This window comes from Drosophila subpulchrella, chromosome 3L (assembly GCF_014743375.2).
Source record: "Drosophila subpulchrella strain 33 F10 #4 breed RU33 chromosome 3L, RU_Dsub_v1.1 Primary Assembly, whole genome shotgun sequence".
Lineage (NCBI taxonomy): Eukaryota > Metazoa > Arthropoda > Insecta > Diptera > Drosophilidae > Drosophila > Drosophila subpulchrella.
In genome coordinates, this window is record NC_050612.1 from 18,333,583 (window position 1) to 18,357,112 (window position 23,530).

The 23,530-nt window shown below is 38.1% G+C and overlaps 1 protein-coding gene across 1 annotated transcript; it reads right to left on the reverse strand.

Annotated features, from left to right (window-relative positions):
* Nucleotides 1-107: 107 nt before the first annotated feature.
* LOC119555447 (uncharacterized protein PFB0765w) lies at nt 108-22,290 on the reverse strand. The gene is made up of 2 exons (XM_037866820.1): nt 22,219-22,290; nt 108-1,095 (listed from the first exon to the last, which is right to left on the reverse strand). Exons 1-2 carry the CDS (start codon nt 22,288-22,290, stop codon nt 199-201), a joined length of 969 nt encoding a protein of 322 aa, XP_037722748.1. The 3' UTR covers nt 108-198.
* Between the last annotated feature and the right edge of the window lie 1,240 nt (nt 22,291-23,530).

Consider the following 23,530-nt stretch of genomic DNA (forward strand, 5'->3'; position numbering starts at 1 on the left):
TCATTTAGCTTTATAAAAAAAAATAAGAAATATTCTTTCCCTTTAATTTTGTTACTTTTGCGAACGTGTTCTTAAAAATGGTAATAAGTTTACTTTTTGGCTTGAGTATTTGTTTTTATATATTTTTTTTGTTATGGAATTAATTCGAATATTAACATAATAAAATGGGTGCCAGTCTGCGAGATATTATAAATCGTATCATTTAAATTTACGAAACAGCGGTAAAAAGGACCATTTTCCATTGGCGTCGCTGTCGACGTTAACATTTTTTGGCGATTCTTGGTGATCATCCTTCTCCTTATTTTTAAACATTTCCCATTGCAGCCTCGCCTCTATAAAAGTTATATTTTCATCTCTCAATTTTATCTGAGACATAAGAGATGTTATAACTTCTTCTTTTTCGGAAACTTTTGCATCTTTCTCCTCCAATTGAGACATAAGAGAATCAATAAGGTCTGCATTTTCTTCTTCATTTTTCTTACTTAGTTGATCTTTTAGGGATGCTATAAGATATTTGCTTTCGTTTTCCGCTATATTTTGTTGATTTATCTTATCCTTAAGAGAAGCTATAAGATTTTTATGCTTTTCCTGTGTTTCGTTTTTCTGCTTTATTTGATTTCTAAGGGAAGCTTCAAGTTCATTTGTTTTAATTGCATTTTTTGGGCTTGTTTGATCTGATATCTGAGTTCTAAGGGAAGATATAATTTTTTTGTTTTCCTTTTCGGCTTCTTTAAAAAAAAATATAGTTTGCCTTAACTTTTTATTTGGTTTGGATTCTTTTGGTTCTTTCTTAAGTTTCTCAATTTCTTGATCAAGTTTTAAATTTATTTTCTTTGTTGTGGACAGTTCCTCTTCCAACTTTCTTATTTTCATTGCCTGAGTATCAACCTTTTCTTTGTAATCAGATTTAAAAAGGTTGTTTGATATTTTTATAATTTCTATTATCTCGTTTTTGTCCTTAATTTTGTCTTCATATATTGCAATTTTTTCGCTAGCAATTAACAAATCAGCTTCCGACTTTCGTAACCTAAACTCAAGTTCGAGCACTTTAGTATCAATTGTTTTTTCCAACTTTTGACTGTCGGACAAGTCGGCCTAAAAAATAAAATGTTGCAAAATACATTCGGTATTGGTTGATGGGAAATGATGGCTTGCCTTTGATGTACAGTCTTCATCGTCGCTGAATGTGTTACTCATAGCGTCAGAAAAATTGATTATAAACAGCTGTGGTCGGCAGACAAAAACAAACTAAATGGTACCCATATTAAGGTGGGTTCATTTATAGATAAACAAAAAACAAAGCTTACTTTGGGACACCAAACTTTATATACTCTGCCGTTATAACAATCTCTAAATACACCTATTAAGGTAGATGTTTCTATGACAGCAATAAGAATGTACAGATTCGTTTTAAAAAAAATCGTTTTCTGGTGATGTTTTAACTATATAGTATATACAATTCCTGGCTCACAGCTCTCCATATTTCTTAAAAGTAATATTATTCCCTTTGCTAGAGTATACCCAATTTATTATCTTATCAAAAGCCAGATTACAATTGATCAAACGGATAAGGATTTGACTCACAATCATTCATAATATTCAGCGGTAAATTTCTTTTAGTTTTTTTTTGTTTTGCCAAGGCTTATAGCAATTCTGCTATTTAAATGCAAATGATTTAATATCAAAATTCGGTTTTTCTTTAATTACAAACGCAGCGCCTGGGAAACATGCAAAATGAATACAAATTGAATCAATTAGACGAAATCCGCCTGGAAATGAAAACCAAGAGATAAAGCCTTGGGAAACGGGGGCGATTGGCTTCGGCCAAATGCAAATTTATTTATTCTTTCTCCACGTTCTTTTGGGCACTGGCCCGCTGTAAAATCAATGGGCGGCATTTTCCATTTTGCTAGCGGAAAAGTACAAGGGAAAACAGGTTAAGTTGAAAGGACACCCAGGAACCAGGCTCAACAACAAAGTAGGCAATTAAATTTATTTTATATCCACCTCCTCTTCACTTTTCAGGGGCTTAAGGAAATGGTGGAAAACGCAGACAACACTTGCGTTGCAGGAGGAGCCAAAGCGGAAGTGATGGGGAAACTCTGCTGCACCACCCGCCCCAAAAGGCACCACCCACATCCCCTTTTCGAATCCTATCCTTTGCATAGATAGCGGAAGTGCTTGGCCCTGTTTTTGGTCCCGCCCGATTGCATATGAAGCTACTTCTATCGATTGGCTGCACTTCGCACTTTGCCTACATATTTAGGCCCCGTCCTGTCGGCTTTTTGGCCCGGTTCTTCTCCGACGCAATGTCATTGTCCCTGGGCGACTATTAACCCCTTGGGGAGGGGGACTTTGATATATGTACATGAAAATTTCCCTATGAGAGGCCAATGAACCAAAGGCATTTAAATAAGCCCCAGAAGTTATCAATGAAAACTTTGTCTGCGATTAAAAAACTGTTCTTAAAGGTGTTAGGAAAGATCTTGACACCATTTCGTCTCCATAAACTTATTATACAAAATCGAAATAATTCAAAAAATGAAAAAGAAATTAAAAGAATTATATTATTATTGATGGAGACAGGTGTGAGGATTACGCACACTTTTTTTTTTTTAATGCAGTTTGCAGCCAAATACATATGCTTGTAAATTAAATTCGTTTTTCTGTGTCAAGAATAACATTTCCTTAAGAATCGAATCATTGAATCGAATCACAGAGTCGAATCGTAAAGTAGATCCATAAAATCGAATCATAGAGTCGAATCATTGAATCGAATCATAGAGTCGAATCATTTAATTGTATCATTAAATCAAATTATAATCGTTTTTGGGCTCTGGAGCCACTGGCGGACATATCGAAACTTAGTGACACCTCGGCCCCCTATGAAATGTTGAGTTAAATCTTGGGCTGTGGACGTATCCCCATAATTAATTATCGCTCTATCAACATATAGATTTTCGGAGATTTTAAAAAGTATTGGCAATAACAGTGTTATAAATATTCATGGTTTTTTACATTTGCTGAAGCAACACATAAAATTAAATTATAAAAATTAATCAATTTGTTTAGTCTAGAAATTACATTTCAAAAACATGTTTCTTGATTTACAACATATTTTTTGGAACGTTGGTTGGTATTAATCTGTTCTAAATAATATTAAATAAGTTTAAATTAAAGTTAATAGGTAATCTTTGTAAACTAAGTGTAATGAAACTATTTTAGTCAAACTACAAGTGTGAAATTGTTGTATGATTCACAAATCAATATTCTTCTCGTTTTAAATGTTACTTGTGAGAAAAAACGAATTGCAAGGTAAAAATGCAATTTTTATCGATTTAACTAGTGTTCTTAGGAAAGAAATACCAGTGCTTTTGCAAAATGTTTTTAGCACAGAAGGGGACTACACTATCTTTAAATTAAATTGTAAATAAAATGTAGTGATTGCGAGTTTAGTTCACCCTTGAGTACTTTCCCTCGAGGACGACTGCTTGCCGACTACCAACGATAACTTAGTCCCCTTGAAGAACACCAACACCCAACTAAAGTCGAATTTTGCACCACATTCAGCATTTGGGGGGCTTCCGCCACATAAATTCCCATCGAATGGAGGCCAAAGGAAGGGGCTAAGATCCGGTGGCAGAAGGACGGAGTCTCCACGGTTCGCTGGGGCAACAAAAACAGAAGTGGAGCCGAGCAGAAGAGCAGCAAACTACTTCTAATAACAACAATCAACGCTCTCGCCCCGACTCTTCGGGTTGTTTGGGTGCTGTGTAATTACATGACAGCAACAGCAGCAGACAACAACTACAGCAACTAAGCAACTACAGCAACTGCAGCAGCAGCAGCAGCAACATTACGAATTACGATAATAATTTCCATTTCTAATTTCCTTGCCACGCAAAAGGCCTTTGCACTTGCCGAGGCTGCCAAGCTGCCACCACCCACCCGGGAGTCCCCATTCACCATCTATACCCTGTTCCACACCACCCATACCCCACCGTCCTCCTTCCGGCAACAACAGGCTAAACAGACGGCCGAAACACTTGGATAAATCTGGCTAAGAGATAATACAACAATAGGTTAAAGATATGTTGATAAAGCGAAAACATTAAATTATTTTTAAAGCTTTCAATAAATTGAGACTAGTATATTATTTGAGAACAGTTTGGGTCTTAATTTAAATGTTAAATGGTTAGTTAAAGGAAATGCTAAACAGAAAACAATATTAAAAGTTTTTATTAAACCAAGAATGTTATGTTACTTAAGAACTCTTGGGACTAACTTTAAATTGTAAAAGGTTGTCTAAAGTAAAAATCTAAGTCAAAATCGAAATCACCATCAACAAAATGGGCTTTTATTCAATTTTCCAACTGGTCTTTTTTGAGATATTTAAAAAAGACATTTATTTTAAAGCTAAAAAAAATTTAAACTTAAAATATGTTTACTGATCCAAGTGTGTCTATTCTTTAATTTTTTTATAAGTTAGCTTCCAAAGTACTTAACATCTTTTTTTTTAGTGCACACAAATGGTTGGGTGATGGGAGAGATGGAGGTGATTGCCGAGGAACCAGGGCCAGACGTTGGCATAATTTCGATGCAGAAATCCAACAGAATGCAAATGCAATCATTGACTTTTTAGCTTATAACGAAATAAGCGTCGTGTTTATTGGTTGGCTGAACGAGCACCAGACTCGATGCCTCCCCAGCCACCCACTGGAAAAGTGGGAAAATAGCAAGAGGACATTGCCGGAACTGTGGGGAGTGCACTTATATATTCAAAGCCTTGGCTGGGCTAGCCAATGGGTTGGTTTAGAATCAGCCGCAACTAAGAGTTGTACAAAAACTAAGCTTAAGTTGGCCAAAGTGCACAGTCCAGATGTGGAGAAATTTTGTTTCCTTTAGAATCACTATGTTTTACATCATTAACTGGGAATTGATAGAACTTTTAAAATTTTAAACGTATTTTAAAAGCTTAAGTGGAAGACTGCAAGCCATTATTGAATTGGTTCTAGTATTTCCGTTGGTGTATCGATATATAAACTAATCTGTGTTTCATTTCCTCAACTGGGACTACAATTTTACAAATTTCACAAGACAACACTTAACACTTAAAACTGTAAGCTTAGCCAGTATAATATAATCTCTAATATAATAAATAATAATTAGATCGAGTTTTGTAAAATGGTAGTTAAAATATCAAATTAAAGGAACTTCAATATCTTAAAGTAAAAATGTATATAGAGTTTGTGTAACAAATTAAAAACTTTAAGGATAACCCATGAGTCAAAACGCTCTGATGTCTTTTCTTGAAAAAGAATAATAACTTATTTAGGTGTTTATTTTTAAATCAGAGGAACTTAAAGACTTTAAAGCCAAATTGTTGGATAAAATTGCATCAAAAACCTTTAAGGATAGGCCACGAAAGTAAGGCCACACGGGTTCTTTTCTTAAGTATTATCATTTCTTTAATTCAGTGGGTTTTCTGGCCTGAATCACACTTCAGTGCTATCTGCTCGACTCAAATGTGCTGAGCTTTCCACATGGCAGTGCCAATCGAGGATATGCGATGTCGGTTGTCATCGGGCAGGTGGAAGTTTCGTCCTTTTTCTTTTTTTTTTTTTGGTTTTTCTTTCCAACCGCAGGAGCCGCGCAGCGAAATTTCCTTTTATGCCGCCACGCCCAGTATCTCCGAGGATGTTTCCTTTGTTTTTGTAATTTGATAATGCATTTGATTAAGGAAATGAAATTTTTATTAAGGCTGTTTGCTCATTTGCGTCGCTGGCATCGCGCCTTTCTTTTATGATTTTCCCCACATTCTGTATGTTGGCTTGCCTTTTTGTTTCCACATTTTCCCCTTTCCTTTCGTGCCGCTCTGTTTTGTTTTCCCCCACTTGTGCGAATTTTCCCTAACCCGGCAGTTTTGTTTTCGCATAATTTCTTTGAGTGCGGTTTGGATCTCGGCACTTTTACGATGCGCCAGGAAAATGGGCGGCATGCTACCTGCCATTGCCGCTAACCCCCTCCATTATTCAGTCGGGAAATTTGCATTGCAATGGTTAAATATATAATTTCATTTTTCCCCCACAGTTCCGTGGGCCATTGTGTTTTTTGGGCTATGACTTTGTTATCCTTTGTCTGAATTCCCGCAGGTGAGTGTGTGTTTAGTTAATGTGTTGATGGACAGATGGACGGATTGACAGCGAATAAATAATGAGTGTCCTCAAGGGAATCGTAAATAATACAAAAATCAGGCATTGTAATTGCATTTCCCCGACGCCGTCGAATAACAAGCCGCACAAAAATGATTGTGTTTGGTGTGCCACATTTTCCCCAACGGACGCGAAAATTTATCACATTTCTTTTTTGTTTTTTCGCGGCCTGGGACATGTCACGAAACGAGGAAAATCCCGGGAAGGGCTTTTCACTGGCTAAGAGTGCAATGGAATTCGCATTCAACACCATGGAAAACCCTTCGTGCGCTAACTAAGTGCGCTCATTCAACTCCGAAAAACAAACTTTTACTATTGTTATTACATTTTTAACATTTTGCTTTTTTCGCGCATGCCGGGGTGTGGGAAATCCTCGGCTGGTCATTGACTTTCCAGCAACTTTCCGCTTGACATTTAACGAGCATGTTAAGTGTTAGAATGAAGCCTACTTTGTGCGTTGGCCACCCCACCCATCACCCATCACCCACCACCCAAAGCCGGCCCACTGTTTACATTATTTTGTTGCCAAAACCCCCCAGACATTGTCCTCGGACAACAAAAGTTGTGTTCCCGCCATTCATCCCTTCTTAAAGCGGCTAAAAACTTTCAGCTGTTAGCCGAATCTGTTAGATTTAAGCCAGTCGAGCATTCTCGCCATTGCAGCATCGCAATGTGGGTCATTGGCTGTAATGTTGTTTTAAAGAGGTGGCCGCATTTATTATTAAAATTTAATCAAGGAGAATTGTTTGTTAAAGAAGCCAGATCGATATGGTGGTAATGCCATGTAGCCACGGGTTTGTTAAGGTCTTAAGAGTGTATGTCAAGGGGTAGAGCATTCTATTGTTATTTGTTTTAACTTTGTTGACTACTTCCTCAGAAATGTACTGAATTAAGGTAACATAAATACAAATTATTTAATTCAATTTGCTCCCAAAAAAAATCGTTAGCTTAAGGTGTATACAACCTGTTAGAAGAATAAGGGCTAATTATTATTCATTATAACAATTAAATTTAATTTAATTTATTACACCAAAGAATTTTTTTCTGAATATTAAAGTATTAATATAAAGTACATATATACTACAATTGTTTCACAGAAACTAACTTTAAAAGTTTGCGTTTATCTTTGCTTCGATGGCCCTATAAATTGATGATATTTCTATCACATGATAGGTTTTTATTTCCTTTAATAAGATTTAAAGATTTTAATGCTAAGCCAATTGTTTATTTCGACAAAACAAATTAAATTATACTTTGAATATTTAAAATAATCAAACACTTAATAGTAACAGAGTCCTAACAGAATTTTTATAAAGGAGTCAACTCAACGGAAAAAATTACCATGGAACCTGTAAGGACAATACTGGTTTTCCACCCTTATCAAACGTGTTGGCCAACAGGATAACATGATAACCTCCCCTGCAACTCAAACAAGTTACAACTTCCTCCCGCCCAACTCCAACGCGTATGAAGAATGTGCATTGAAAGGACACCAAGGAACTGTTCCCATTCAATCCCAATCCGATGTTCAATTTGAATAATAGACGCCGAAGAAATTTCGTAAATTTCGGCTAGGACAAAGAGAAAGTCCAGGGGTGTGTTTGCATTGGACCTACCTCAAAGTCAGTCATTTGGAATAGACAATGGGGCGCAATTACAGGCACACCGTTCCGTTTGAATTTTTTGGCGAGCACTAGAAAGGATGGTGAGGGGTTCAAGGGGCTAAGAGGAGGTCAAGGGTTACAGGGCTTTGCGCCATGCGGTGCCATCCAAAGCAAACACACATGCGTGAGTGGAAAGTTTACTGCCTGCGAATCCAAATCCGATGGGGGCAGCAACTTTGTCTCGTTGTCGCAACGCCAAAGGATATGCGCCGCGGAGAACCGGAAACGGGATCGGCGTGCAGCGGATATGGGAAATTATTCACCCTTTGCCGCAGTTCCAGCCGGAAACGGCGCTATCCATGGATTGGGAATCGCTTTCATTCATTCCCTTTCAGCTCCTCGCTTTGCGGTTGCCCACTTGGCCACTTTCCCACCTGCCTACTTTCCAGCCACCTGGACATTGCCAATGGCATTGCCAACTAAGCGATTTATAAACGATTTGCCAAACTTCATTTCGACCTTTTCGGGTTTTTGCGGCTTTCAAGCTGCTGTCTTTCGTCCTTTGAGCACCTGCCTCCCATCCACCTGCGAGTGTTAAGTATTTTTCCCCTCCCTCCTTTTTTCAGGTGAATGAGGCTGCGAGTAGGCCAAATATTTGCTAATGAGTTCTGCTTTTCTATTTATATATGCTGGGGCGGACGAGCATTTGTGACCTTTTCGGGCGGGGAAGAATATATAATATTTACCTATGCAAATGAGAATTCTCGGTTCGGTCTACATGTATTGATTTTTGAACGTTGTTGTGTGTGGGTTTTTCATTTCATGTTTTTTCATAAAGAGATGTTTCAGTGTTTTTTTTAACATTTCATAAACAGCTTTTTGAAGTTCAAAATAAACATAAATCATTGTATCTGACCTGACCCACATTCTTTGTTTTAAATAAGATGTAACGTTTTTGTTGTTGTTATTAAAAATAAAGCTTTTATTTAGTTAATTGCACAGTTGTATTATAAAAGACTAAATTGTTACCTTTTCGGGCAGATATATAATATTTACAAATGCAAGCATTCTTAACCATTGTTTTTTCATAAATATCGTAATGATTTCATATATTTTAATTTATAAATTCATAAAAGGATTTAATAAATGTAGATGATGTTTCGGAAGCTAAAAGTTATTAATCAAATCTAATATATAAAGTTAAATTTATTTTGGTAATTTGCAAAGTTTCATTACTAGAGCCTAATTAGAAAAAGCAATCAAAAAACTTATCCGTAACTTTTGAATTTTTTCCAGGGATATCATGCTTTTTGTTGTCTTTAAATGTCTGTTGTAATCGTTGTCCGTCAAAAGTTTTTGCTTTTTCTGTTTTGATTGCTATTTGTCTCTGTGATTGTTTCCGGCCGAGCGACAAAACACGAATTGCAAATTTCAGCCACGCATCATTGATAGCTCGTCATTGGAATTCAATTTGCATTGTTCATGGGCGCTGGCCAATCCGCCGACAAATGGCCGCAATGCTGGTCAGGATGGGGAAGGGATATGGGGGACTTGGGGAGAAGAAGGAGGTCCTGGATATGAATCCTGGGCTTTCGTCTTCTGGCCTGTTTTGCGGTTCTGTTTGCGGTTTTATCGGTGGCCTATGGCTATCAATTTCCATCAACGTGAATGTATATCTATACATGAATTTAATATCTGTGTACATTCTCAATGTGCCGGCAACAGATTTCATTTATATGCATTTGATAATATGTTATGTAATTAATTTAAATCACTGCACACATAACAAGCTTGTCCCACGTGCCATTATCATTGTTATTTAAAAGGCATTTTTACTAACAGTTGGGCGTGGTTCTGGTTTGCGCAATATCTAAAATGTTTTAATCGATATTTCGTTTTTTATTTATTAGCCATTTAAATGTGAGTTTCAAACTCGGAAAGGTGATTTTTTTGTACTTGACTAATTGGGTTTGCTTGTCGCCTTGACAGCCCATGTCTAACTTTGTAATTAGAATCAAATAATAATGGGGAATGGATGATGTGAAGGTGTAAAAAGTGATTTATAAATCAATTAAAAAACAGCAAAAAACAATTGAATCGTTCAAGCTTTAAGCTTTAAGTTATTTATTACATGTTTTGCAATGGCAATAAAATAGGCCCAATTTGTTTAAAAGTTTAATTATTTTTGGCACGCTCGAAACACAATTTTGATAAGTGCCGAAATTGGAAAAACTTTAATACTTTACGGCCTGAAAATCCAATTGATCCTGAGGCATTTTCGGTCAGAGAAAATCGAATTCCCATGAAGGCTCTGCAAATTGATTTTTAATACAATTTAACCGCAGGCGAAAAAACGTTTCGAACTGGGAGAGGCGAATGTTTTTATAAAAGTGTTTTAAGTATATGTATATATTTGCTGGATTCCAGTTGGCATTGGCCCACTCCACCCAATCCGCCCCTCTGAATTTGAGTGTTGTGTTTCTCGAGGATTTATCGCACTTGGTCTCCCCGCCTGCCCAGCGCTTTGTTTGCGGCTCAGCTTTGGACTGACATGAAAATCCAGGCAACGCCATTGTCCAAGCAGAATACAAAAAAAATGGGGGATAGAAGAAAAAACTGCAGCCACATGTTGGTGCTGTCGCAGATCCCCATTTACCCTTTTCCCCGCCTTTTTGGCCAGGCTTCTAACATGGCTTTGTGGCTACCTTTTCGCCCACGCCCCAAAACTGTTTAAGTCCCTTTGAAGCCACTCCCACTACACTTGGATCCCTTTTTTATTTCGGGGGAATCCCCTTGGCCCCGGCCAACTGCTCGTTTTAATTGCATTTCTGTTGGGCTTGAAAATTGCATGTCATTTGTCACGACGGCCATCTGCATTTGCCTAAGCCATATAAATGAGTTGGCCATTCAAAGCGACGAGTTTTGCGGCGGAAATGCAGTTCAAGTTGCTCATTATGCGGATCACATTAAGCCCGCCGTCGCACAAGGACAATGCCTGCGAAGGACGAAGGACGAGGGACGAGTTGAATGGTAATCAATTTTGACATTACCCAATTTGCAGTGGTATTTAAAGGGTTTTCGCAATTTAATTTACGCAAATGCGTTTGCATGGGGAAGTAGTTAATGCGTTTTTCATGTAGGGGTTCTAATAATATAAAAATATATTCCAACAACAGCTCTTTTAAAGTTCTAATAAAAACAGAAACGTCATCATATTAAACTATATCATCTCCGAAACATAAAAAAAGCGTATGGTGCAAAAACTAAGCAACAACCTTTGAAAAATGAAAAATGTGTTTAAAAATACATAAAAAAACTTTAACTATTTTGAAGTTATAAATTTTAAAAAATTTGTTGTTTAAATGATGGTACAGATAAGGATTTTTGAAAGCTGTTGTTGGTTTATACGATTTTGTTTTAAATAGCAACTTTTTATTGGGGACTCCAATAATTTCGCCCTACTTATCTCCCTATAAAAATCCTAAAAAAGGACACAAAGATTATGTTCTTAAATAAATGTCTCCTTTTTAATTTATCATCATTTTCTGCTTAAGCTCGGCTCATCCAAGTCTCAACAGCCACCGAGAATCACCAAACAAAAAAGGGAAAGGGACAACAAAATAAATGCCAATCTATGGAGCTCTGCAAAAGCTACCGCATTGCGGGTCCAACAAATAATTAAATTTATTTCAACTTTTGTCGCTGCCAGCAGAAAGCGACCAAAGCGCGGACCACCGACAAAATTGTAATTTGCATAGGAAAATGAGGGGAGGATTGTGGCCGAAGGGAAGGTCGCCAACAACTGGACCGTGGGAATTGGAATTGCGGGATTAGGAAACTCGGGACTTGGGGGATTTCCCATCCTCACCATTGTCCCGATGCCCCGCCATCTCAACGCCAAGTGGCAATTAATCAGTTTGTCCAAGTGGACCAAGTGCAGCGGGAGTCAGAATTTGTCCATCCAAAGTTATATGTATTTCCCTTGGCCACATCCGCCCTGCGGGCTCATTTATATGGCTTCGATTTTTATGGCCCTTCGAATGTTGCAAGAATGCGCCCCTTTAGTTTATGGCGGTCAGCTCTCTTGGCGATTTTCTCTGGCATAAAAATATTTGAGGTCATAAATATGGTGCACGGAATTGGCCTAATTGAGTGTATTACATGTTGGCCAACCAAATATGGACCATCCCAAGTGGAATAGTGCGGACCGCCCAGGGTGGTAAATTTATATATTTTTCATTGCCTCATGCTGGCCCGATTTGTAAAGCGTATAAAGGCGGCTCAGTGCCAAGTTTTATGTTTTTGCTACATTTATTTTAGGCTGGTCGAGGAAACCTAACCGAACAGAACCCTCGTGATCTTTTAGTGATTGATTTCCCAATACTTTTTCGTTGGCTTATTTAAATCGTTTTAGTACTGCAATGTCTTCAGTTTTTGTGAGCAGAAACCCTCTTTACTTCGAAATTCCCCAGTCACTTGGGTTTTTCCTTTTGACCAACAGTTCGTTGGCCAAGTTTGTCTTAGAATTTCTCCGCCAGTTTTTGTTTTGTTTTGTGTTTCTTTACTTTACTTCGACAAGTAATAAATGAATATTGACAGGAGGCGGTGCTGCCATCAAAACTTTCAGCCTACCGACATAAAAACTTAACTAATCGCCCGGTTATCGACTTAATGCTCGATTTTTCTTGCCTCGCCAGTGCTAAAAAAATGGAGAGAATACCCCATTGAAAGGACCTCTGACAGGCGCACACGCTCACGCACACACATGGCCCTAAGTGGCACTTGACAGGACAAGGCGGTGGCGGTGACCTCGAATCGGAATGGGGTACAGGCATATATGGTATATTTGGTATGGGACTCGGAATCAGGAGCAATCGTCGAGCCTTTGAACTGCAAGCCAAGTCAAATGAAAAACCCGACCGGAGGCAAACTCAAGCCCAAACAGAAATGGCAAATGCTTGCCCCTTGGCCAGAACTTGCCTGTGGGCCAAACAAAAAAAAATGGAGACGGGGTTTCAAGGACTATAAATAAAAATTTGCCCGCTATCGATTTTTGGTCTAAGAGCAGAAAGCAGCAGGGCAAAGTGAAACAGAAGCCATGAGTGTTTGTCTTGTGCTTGTTTGCCTTCGTTTCGATTTTTTTCGATTCTCGATTCTGGATTCTCGATTCCTGATGTCTTTGGTCCTCCCTGCTCCTGTGCAGTGAGTCCTGCGAGTCCTGTGGGTCCTGCCCCCAGTCTAATGGAGAGAAATTGCCTTTTAATGAGTCGACAATATCATCTGCGCCGTGCCCCTCAACTTTGACAAGCTTCAATTAATTTATTTTGTGCCCTGCTGCATTGCCGTATTCTTTTTTAATATTTGTTAATTAAATGTAATCATTTTCGGTTGGGAAGTGCACGAGCCTGGCATTTTCTTAAGCTTTCAGCCTGTCAACTTTGATGTGAATATAATTCCTGATGGGAAGTTGATCAATTTTGATTTATGTATAAAATAATTTGGCACAGTCAAATTCTTCTACGTTTAATTTGGTATTTAAAAGATGGCGTACACGTCGTATGTGTATTTTTTCCTTTTAAGCTACATAAAAAAATGAATGGAAATCTTAATTGAGATTCTTGAACTTCATTTTGGAAATCAAATTTTTTATTTATTTATTTTTTAATTTTAATTTTTCCGTCGTTAAAAACTTAAAAATATACTAAGTAAATAAATAAATTATTTCAAATTAATATGTGAAATATATATCTGTTTTTAATCAAGTATAAAATAGTATAAAACCATAATTGGGTCAAGCTAAAATATAATTTTTATCAGAGTTAAATGATTTGTAAACTATATTGCCTCGACGATTTGGATCGCTGAACTGAATTGCAAACTTTGGCTGGTCAAAATAAAATTCAAGTTGGCTCGGCTCAGTTGTGCGATGAAATCTGCTGATTCCCATGGGGTGACCGCCCCTTCGGTGGGCGTGGCGTGTGCATCATAAATATGCGTGCATATGCATGCAGGGGCCGACGGAAAGCGAGAGCCTGTGTATGTGAGTCCGCTCCATTTTCTTTACGACTCCATTTTGTGAGCTTTTCATTTCCATTTCCCTCGTTTTTTTGTTTTGTTTGCTGCTTTTTTTTTGTCCCCGGGCCCTGGTCCTCTTTCAATTTGTTTTACTTTACTTGCCATGTTTGAGCGATTTATGGAGGCTGGACAACTGAAAAAGTTACGAAAGATGGTAAAAAAAAAACACAACCGAAATGTGTTCCGCATTCTGCGATAGATAAACGTCTTTCCTGCCTCCGTACAAATTGTTTTCCCAATCGATTCACCCCTAAACTTTAAAGTATTCAAGGTCATCCGCTGCGGGTAGTACATATATGGAATCCATTAGTGGGTTACCCAGATATATACTATATATAGCCGCCGGGCATGCCGGGAAAGCTGCTGCTCTAAGCGTAGAGTTGAAAGTTCATTAGTAAGCCATAAAGTAGGCTATAAATTCTTGCGGCCCACACAGAACACATATGTGATAAGTATCCGCCCACTTACCCACACATACTGGCGGAATGGCTCATTATCAACACGCAGACGGGAAAGATAAAGCGAGAGGGAGCGATTCTGCTAAGCTCTAAGCACGAGGATCTAGCAGATGGTGCCCGCAACAACGGTTTGAGTGGCTGTTTCCTTTCGCCAACTAGCGTTGATGTCCACACTGGGAAAATTGAAATAATATCAAAGGAAGTGTTCCAAAAAATGTTAGAGTAAAACAACAAAAATTTCCCGACCTAAAAGGTGAGCTAAGATCAATTCATCCTGAAACTCCTTGAAATGAGATGAAGTTTTCTCAATTTCAAGACCCTTTTCATCTCGAAAATCAAAATCAAGAATTCTTTCATCTCTATTTCAAGATCGCTTTATCTCGAACAACAAGCTTGAGAGTATTTTCGCCTTGATCTCAAGAAATTTTCTTCTTAATCGGCAAGAAGATGAGTTCTTAATCTGAAAACATTAGAACTTGTCTTTTTTTGAAGTTAATTTTTCTGAATGTACAAAGATGTCTTTCAAAAGCATAAAAATAATTTAAAATTTAATAAATAAAATGTAAGCTCACATTACTTTAATTTTGCAAAATATTTAAATTTCTTTTGATTTAATACCTTGATGTTATACTTTATTTTTAAACAATTTTGCTCAGTGCACAAGTGTGGGTGTGGCACATCTCCAGGCGCTAACCAAACCGCACATCTACATTTAAATTATGCAAGTCCTTGTCTAGGCTGTTCCATTACATCTGTCTGTGAGTCGGTTTGTTTGCTTAGCCGCCCGTGTCTTTGACCCAGAAGCACACATTTCGCGTTTTATGTTCTGCTCTATATATACACTCACTTGTGTGTATACCCTCTGTGAACACACTCATTCGGAGCAGCTCAGGTTTTCGTGTTTGTCAATTTGGGCAATGCCTGCAAACGATTTTTATTTGGGTCTGCTGCCGTTTATTTGTTTAAATTTAACGCATCAACGTGCCCACCTCTCGAGGCCGTTTTTTCCACTCTCTTTTTATTTGCTTTTCTATTATATTCCACACAAGGCTTTCCTTTCTGGCTTCTCTATGGAAAAACAAATTAAATCTCTTGACTGCGCCCCAAAGTATGCTGCTGTTTATCAAACAATTTAAAGCAAATAACAATATTCAAACATTAGTCATTAAAATGTAAAAGAAAATTAAATAAAATATTTATATATCGATAGATTTTCTGACCGTATGTATGTCTTGGTAATTATTAAATTCAATATAATTAAAGTTTAGCTAGTTTTCAGGGACTTATCTCAGTACCTTTGGCTGAAATCGATATTAACAATTTTTTTGTGATCATCAACGAGTATTCATGTATTTTTCATTTCAGCTCTGATTTTCCCCGGTTTGTCTATTTCGGATTATTTTCTTTTGCAGTTTCGGTTCATTTAATTTCACCGTTTACCAAATATTTTCGTACACACGGCTTTTCCTCTTTTTCCCGCGTTCAATTTCGCTTTTCTTTATATTTTTTTGCGGGCACGGCGAGTTTCTCTTTCAGTTTTCATTCAATGTTATCGTGTCGTGGCACAAAGTTATTTTTTCTTCTTTTTAGAGAATTTTCTATTTTCCTTCTTTACGCTTTATTTTTGAGGGGTTCGTCCAACCCCTCGAGGTCTGTGTTGCGTGAAATCGCATCAATTGTACAAACTTTAGGCGCGTTGTTTAATTTGCCATTGAGGCAGTGCGCTCCATTTATTCGCCTGTCCAGTCCAGTCTGTCTCGCAGGCAGGACTCGACTCGACTCGGCTTCTTAATTGTTTGGCCCGGACGGTGCGAATATTTGCTGGCAAGGATTTGGGAGAAAATTTAATTACAGTGGAATACGAAATCCCGAAATCATTCCGACCTTGGCCAAATTCAATTCAATCAGCAGAATCTCATTCCTCGAGTCCCCGACATGTCCCTGGGCACTTTTATGGGGTGGCTGCCCCAGCTTCAAGCTGTTCGACATGACCCAGTTCGATGCTGTTTGAATAATTGATCAGTTGCCGCTGCCTTACTTGCCTTACTTGGCTTACTTGCTCTCAGCCAACTCAGTCAACGGCCCGGCCCGGTCTGGTCGTCCTTTTTTCGGTTTGGTTTGGGCCGTAATTGAGCCGCCGGCTTGTTATTGAACCCGCCCAAGACGTGTGAGGCTGGCGGAAATCGGAAAAATGTCACGGTTCTTTAATTATTTTCTTAAAGTAATTGATAGTCTGTTGTGAAAACAATGTCGTACGGGTAACAGCTGGGTTCATCTGGTATGGACATGGTGCCAGTTATAGGTGAATGGTTCAAAAATAGCTATATTTATTGGGAAGTATAGGTTTATTTTATAGGTTTCTCTGCAAATTTTCACAATTATTTTGCACACTGTAGTATTTTTTCCTTGTTTTGGCGGAGTTAAATAATTGTAAAGTTTGTTTCAGATTTTGTACTACATATTTATTATTATTGATTTTATTTTATTATTATTATCATGCATTAATTTATGTCGAAATCATTATGCACAGCGAGAATGTTCTAAAGTTTTTAAGTTCTGCTTTTTCAAAAAACTTAATGACCTTTAGTACTTGTATTTCATACGACTTGACCCTTAATTAGTGTCCTAAATTACGCAGGACAAGCATGTAGTGCAGTTCCCAAACTTTTTTGTCAAGTACACACTTGGGCCAAGAACTTAATTTAGCTGGGAAGCCCCGGTACCCCATGAACTTTGGCCAAGTCGTAAGAAAGTCCCCTTCCACGTTTCCCTCGCCGCATATGAGTTGTGATAATTTAGTTAACTTCAAGGTTGATGAAATTTAAATTTAAAACTTTACTCATTTAATATTGATTTAATGATGTTGTTCTTGGGCACAACTTTTTCGACCCAACAGAATGTTCTCTTTGAGTTGGCTTGTTTGGCATATTTTTCTTAAGACTAGACATGAAGTAAATAACGAGCCGCCAGCATGAAGAATAGCTGGTTTAATAAGGGGGCTGTGAAAAATAATTTCACATTAATTTGAAAATTAAAATTAAATTTGGTTTTGCTCAGCACTCAGGCAAAAGTAGGTGTGATTTTTAATCTTCCATCTTAGCTTAATTTATTATAAATTCATATACACCTTTTGGCTGATATGAGTTAAGAGCCGCTTAGCCCCAAAACTTTCAGCCATCCAACTATAATATTTAACCAAAAGTTTGGCCCCTATCATTGGATGACCTTTCGTGTTTGGGCAGCAACATAATTTATGGAGAAAATTCTTATCGTTGCCCTTGGCATATGTGTTAGCCACAAAAACTCATAAATAATTAATGGGTAAGAATAACCAAAGCCATACAAGTTCAAGGCTAAGCGAGGGAATATATCGCCTAATTGTGAGGAGATGCCAAACGAAAGGCACTTGAAAAGGTAAAGCCCGGATAAGTTGGAAAACTAATATTAGCTAACACTAATAAGAAACACGTACAGACAAATAAGTCAGAATAAATTGGTTCTGGGTAAAAATTGAAGATAGGGGTGGGTATACAGAAGTTGAGTATATGTGAGATGGGAAACAAATGTGTGTTATTTCGTACATTTTATTTACCTACCAGTATTTTGGGTTGTCATAACATAAAATAAAGATTTTAAATTAAGCGTGGACAATGAAAATGCCCTTACTAGCATTAAACAGACAAATTTAAATGTAAAGTAATGAAGAGTAAAGTAATTAGAACATGAAAATGGGCTTAAGTTTTGACCCTGGTAAAAAGGAAAATTTTAACCGCAAACTCATACAGGCATCCCACTTTCAAATCGTGCTCAATTTACTCAAGTTATGGAATCTAGAAGAGCAGTTTTGGGTTCTGATTCTGAAAGACATTGGAAATACTGAAAATCTAACATATGTAAGTCTGGTAAACATTTTTACACTTTTTATACCCGTTACTCGTAGAGTAAAAGGGTATACTAGATTCGTCGGAAAGTATGTAACAGGCAGAAGGAAGCGTTTCCGACCCCATAAAGTATATATATTCTTGATCAGGATCACTAGCCGAGTCGATCTAGCCATGTCCGTCTGTCCGTCTGTCCGTCTGTCCGTCTGTCCGTCTGTCCGTCTGTCCGTCTGTCCGTCTGTCCGTCTGTCCGGATGAACGCTGAGATCTCGGAAACTATGAGAGCTAGGCTATTGAGATTTGGCGAGCAGATTCCTGAGCTTCTTACGCAGCGCAAGTTTGTTTCAGTAGAGTGCCACGCCCACTCTAACGCCCACAAACCGCCCAAAACTGTGGCTCCTACAATTTTGATGTTAGATAGAAAATTTTAACTGAAATGTATTAGTCTTGTCCATACCTATCGATTGACCCAAAAAAAATTTTTCTACGCCCATTCTAACGCCCACAAACCTCCCAAGAAAAAAAGCTATGACGTCAGAGCCAGACAGTGCGAAATGTTTTTACGCGTGTATGTGTGTGTATGTAAATAGTTGCCGGCCGAACTTAGCGGCAAAGAGAAAAGCACTGCCGGCGCTCAGAGAGAGCAAAGTGCGCGGCTAACTTATTCTATTGAACAATGAATTTGTCACGCCTACCCTAACGCACACAACGCTTAAATCTGTCTTCCGCCGGTAGGTGGCGCATTTAAATCTCGCTTTGCTGCTTGCATATCTCCATTTCCCTTTGGTCGCTTAAGCTGAGTAACGGGTATCTGATAGTCGAGGTACTCGACTATAGCGTTCTCCCTTGTTTAAATCTTGAATATAGCTTCCCATAAGAATTAAGAATGAGAAAGAAAAAAAAAATTATGATTATTCTTATCTTAAATAAATTTTTAAACAATGACTGCCAAGATATACTTTAATAAAAATGAGAAAAATACTTAAAATAATAGGTTATGTTATTTGACGACACTATTTCGATTTCACTTTATTACAAGACTCATAGGTCAAATCAAAAAGCTTTCAAAGTTATGCTTCCAATAAGCATCCACTTTTTGGGTTGTCGGAAAGTCGTACACTTTGACGAGCCGGGTTGAGTGCAATATGGATGGGAAAACACACGATAATAATGACATTGCACCCGATGATGCCTGTAACTGTTGCATTGTTTCCACTCCAGCTCAGCGAACAAAAGGCTGCAACACTATCGCTCCTTGTTTGCTACAATTTAAACATTTGTTGTTTCCCAGGCCAGAACGGTCTTTAGCACGTTTACATTGAATTAAACGCTGGAGGGTGAGCTGAAAAAGCAGATAGCAACTGCAGCAGAAACAACAATTTGCCGGCGAACAACAAGTGCAAGTGCAGTGGAACATGGCCAACTGAAAATCAACAGACAGACAATGTTGCCTGGCCAGAAGTGCGGGAACCCGGTCGTCCAGAAACAGTTCCCAGACCCAGAAAACAGAACCCAGAATCCAGAATACCACAGGCGGAGCCGGAAAGTGAAACAAGCTCAGCTGAAGTGAAAGAAAAACAGACAACAGTCAACGAAACAATGGCAACAATGCGCTCGAGAAAATTCTGATATTACTCGTACTTTGTTCTCATTTCGTTCAGCGGGTCTCCAGCATATTATTTATTATTATTTTTGGGGCATTATATATACGTGCACTTCCCGACCGATATGCTAATTGAAATGTGAAAACGAGGAATGAAAATACTCAAGAATCCTTATCGAGCGAAGGGAAACAAAAGAGGCTGTGCTGCAGAAAACTGAATGAAAATGAGCGCGGGTTCTCAATAAATTGAATTATCAAGAAAGGACTCTTAATGAAATGCATTAACAAGGAAAACACAATGGTTAATTTATAGAGTTGGTATGTGGGCTGCATCGATATTTTTTCAGGGGTTAAAAAACTGAAAAAAAAAAAAAAATAAATAAAATATATTTGGCTTGCTTAAGAAAAAACAAGTACTTACTTGAACATTTAATAAGATTTCCATAGTATTTTTTTAAAATTTAAAATATTTTTTTTTTTAGTTATCGAATAAATATTTTTAATATTCATATAGTTTATTATAAATGAATTTCATCGACTTGGGTACTTTTTGTAAATTTATAAAATATTGCTTCTGAATTTAAAATGATAAATTATGTTTTGACATCAGTTACCAACGAAATATTACTGGTTACAGAATTTTTAATTAAGAAAAAATAAGATATACATTTGGTAATTCCTCAAGTGATTTCCTCTCCACCGAGTCACCCGAAATATTCCCTTGAGAGCTGCCCTGTCCGAAAGTGCCGATGAAGGGCCGTAAATATTTTATCACAACGCGTGTGTCCGCACATTATTCATTAAAATTTGCTCCATCAACGGCGGGGAATGCCAGTCGAAAAAAGCCGAGTCAGAGTCAGAACGCGAAATTGAAGCAAACGAGGCAGCAGTAAAAACTTCCAATTACTCAGGCGCATCCTCGTCGGCTCCAGTATCAAGTGGATGGGCACATAAAAAGGATGTACATGCATGTAGTGCGGATCTGTGTGCTTTTAATATCCTTTTCTTTGAATAATTCATGCGCCCACCAGGCTGACCACCCCGTTTGGTCCGGCCCCAAACTCGAGTCCGAAACTCTTCAGCGGCAATCAGAAGAGTTGACGAGGGCTGCCCGGAAGGGTTGCCATTCATTCGTTCCAAAGGCAAACTTATTAATTGGCACTTGAGCTGTGGTAACCACAGGCTCGGCGTTATATCCACGCCCCCCATATATGAGTCCACCACCCATACCAGGCATACCTCCATATACCCACGTCATTCAACTCTTTTTAAGCGGGCATAATTTAACAGCGTTTCTGCTTTTTTCCCTTCGCGTTTGTCAACTGAACGCTGGCGAGGACCCCTTTGGATATTGCTGGTAATCCACTTGGATAACAACAACAGCAGGGACAACATCGGGGGTTCTGACCATGGGGCTCGAAAAAATCTCCAAAGGGCTCTGCTGGTTTGCATACCCTGCAGCCAGGCAGAGGAATTAATCCCTTTGGGTTCCAAATTATTCCGGCAACTGGATGGCCGTAGGAAATCGGTAGTGGGCACTCAATAAAAACGGAATCTATTCTGTTTATAATATTTAATTCTTTGGACATAAGAATTTAGGAATAATATAATTTAAACTTTATGTTGCCATATAAAATATATTGCATTGTAGCTAAATTTAAAAGAATTCATTAAAAACAGAGTTCTTTAAATAGCATGTATCAATAACAAATTTACATAATTGTTTTAACCCACTTTTTTTATAACATTCCCATTAAATTGCATTTTTTTCAATACACTTTTTGCATAAAATAGTTCCTAGCAGAAACTTTCTTAATTTGCATATAAAGGCTACACCATCTTTTCTGCAAAAATCTCTCGTATTTAGCATAAAATAACTTTTAGGCGAGCCACTATCTCACCGCCCAGACTCTTGGAGTCCGCAGACTGCACTTCCTTGTTCCTCATAGGGTATATGTTCAAATTTGAGTGACGGCGCGACACATGAGACAACCTCATATCCTCAGACTCAGGCACGGCGCCATTGTCACGTTTCAACATTTAAATTAAAATGTTTCGGTTAAAGGACGGCTGGAAAGCTGCGAAACTTTCCTTGCGTTCTGGGGAGAGCGAAACCGCAATGAACAAAAAATCCTCGGCATATCCATTTAAATATGGCCCAGCAAAAAAAAAAATAAAAAAAAAGTAGCGGAGAAAAACGCTTAAAAAATGCCTTGGTTGCGCTTTTTTCGCTGGCCGCTGTCTTTTGCAGTTGGTGGTGCTTGTTTGGCGTTCTGCACTTGAGAGCCGCCTGGTTGTTTGTGTTGTTCTTGTTATCGTGGAGGGGGTGGTGGTGTGGGTGGTGCTATCCAGAATCCACCATCTCTACATCACCCCTCCACCCACCAACCATCCGCCATTGCCACTGGCAGCTTCGTTTTGACCAGCTCCATTGCCGTCGCCTGCACTCGTCTTCATTTATTCAATGCCGCATCGGCTTTGGGCCACACGGCGTATGCGTGCTCTGCGAAATTCCACACAAGAAACTTTTCCGTTGCGAAAGCCAAAAAAAGTGAAAAAGAACATTGAGTCGGCACAAAACAAGCATTTTCACCAGTTTACCAACAGCTTGTGCTTAAAGATTGCAGCAGGGTTTTTTGAAGATTACCAGTGAAGGCTTAATATTGGTGTTCTAACAATTCAATGGTTTAAAATGATTTTAGAAAAATAATTAGATAATATTAATAAGTGATAAACCCTTAATATGGAAACATTGGTCTGCGAAATGAAAAAATATTTATCTTCTTATGTATTTTCATATATAGAAGTCAGAATATTATTGGAAAGCTGTTGTATATAGTCATAATTTGCTAAGGGCTCAAAATAATTATGATTTTTTGACAATATCTTCTAGCTTATAAAGTATCACTGAAATTTAGATGTAAAATAATTATTTCACATAAAATCCGACGTCTAATCATATATATTTGAACGTTTCTTTCCCTTAATTCGCAATTAATCTGGCTCACTGCTGATATATATTTATAAATATTTCTTATTAAACGATGCTTCTCGTTTTCAAAAATCAATCATTTCATCTCCATGGGACCCTTCTCAGTTGAACATCATCAGCCTTGACTGCAGTGACCCTGTCGAATTATGCACTTTCATTAAGTAACTGCAATCAGGCGAATAAAAATCCTTTCGAGAGCAATCTGTTAGCTTGGCTGGCTGCCTTAACCTTGTGTCTGGCTGAGCGTGGCCTAATGCACTTTTAATTGAGCCGAGCACCCTGGGCGAGGGAATTTGAAAAGGAGTCTAAATGGAAAATTATAATTAACATTGCCAGATGCCTGCATCACACTCCTGCAGCACCCCCACCCAGTCATCTCTTTAATTGCAATTTTGCTGGCTGCAAGGTGAGCACATCTAACATTGCGCATACGCCATGTGTTTTCCATTAGTTGCCATAAATTATTGAAAATCAGGATTTATGCCCGAATTGTCACGTTCATGCGCCAAACTAGCACCTAGCCCAGCATTGTAATTGATTAATGCGAGTCTCTTGTTGGCGTGCCCAGGCCAGAAAAAAAGGGATTGCAAATTTGCATATTTGAAATTATGACAATTGCACGATGTTGTCATTGTGCATCGATTATTTTGTGTGCAGATTTTAAGGTTGTTTTGAGAATATGCCATTATGCTTTGCTTTTATACT

Excerpts from the sequence above, each read along its gene's own strand:
- LOC119555447 (XM_037866820.1), bottom strand. The coding sequence starts at position 22,290 with ATGAAGACGAGTGCAGGCGACGGCAATGGAGCTGGTCAAAACGAAGCT. Across the intron at positions 1,096-22,218 it reads GTGGCAATGGCGGATGGTTG|GCCGACTTGTCCGACAGTCA; the intron begins GTGGGTGGAGGG and ends TTTATTTTTTAG.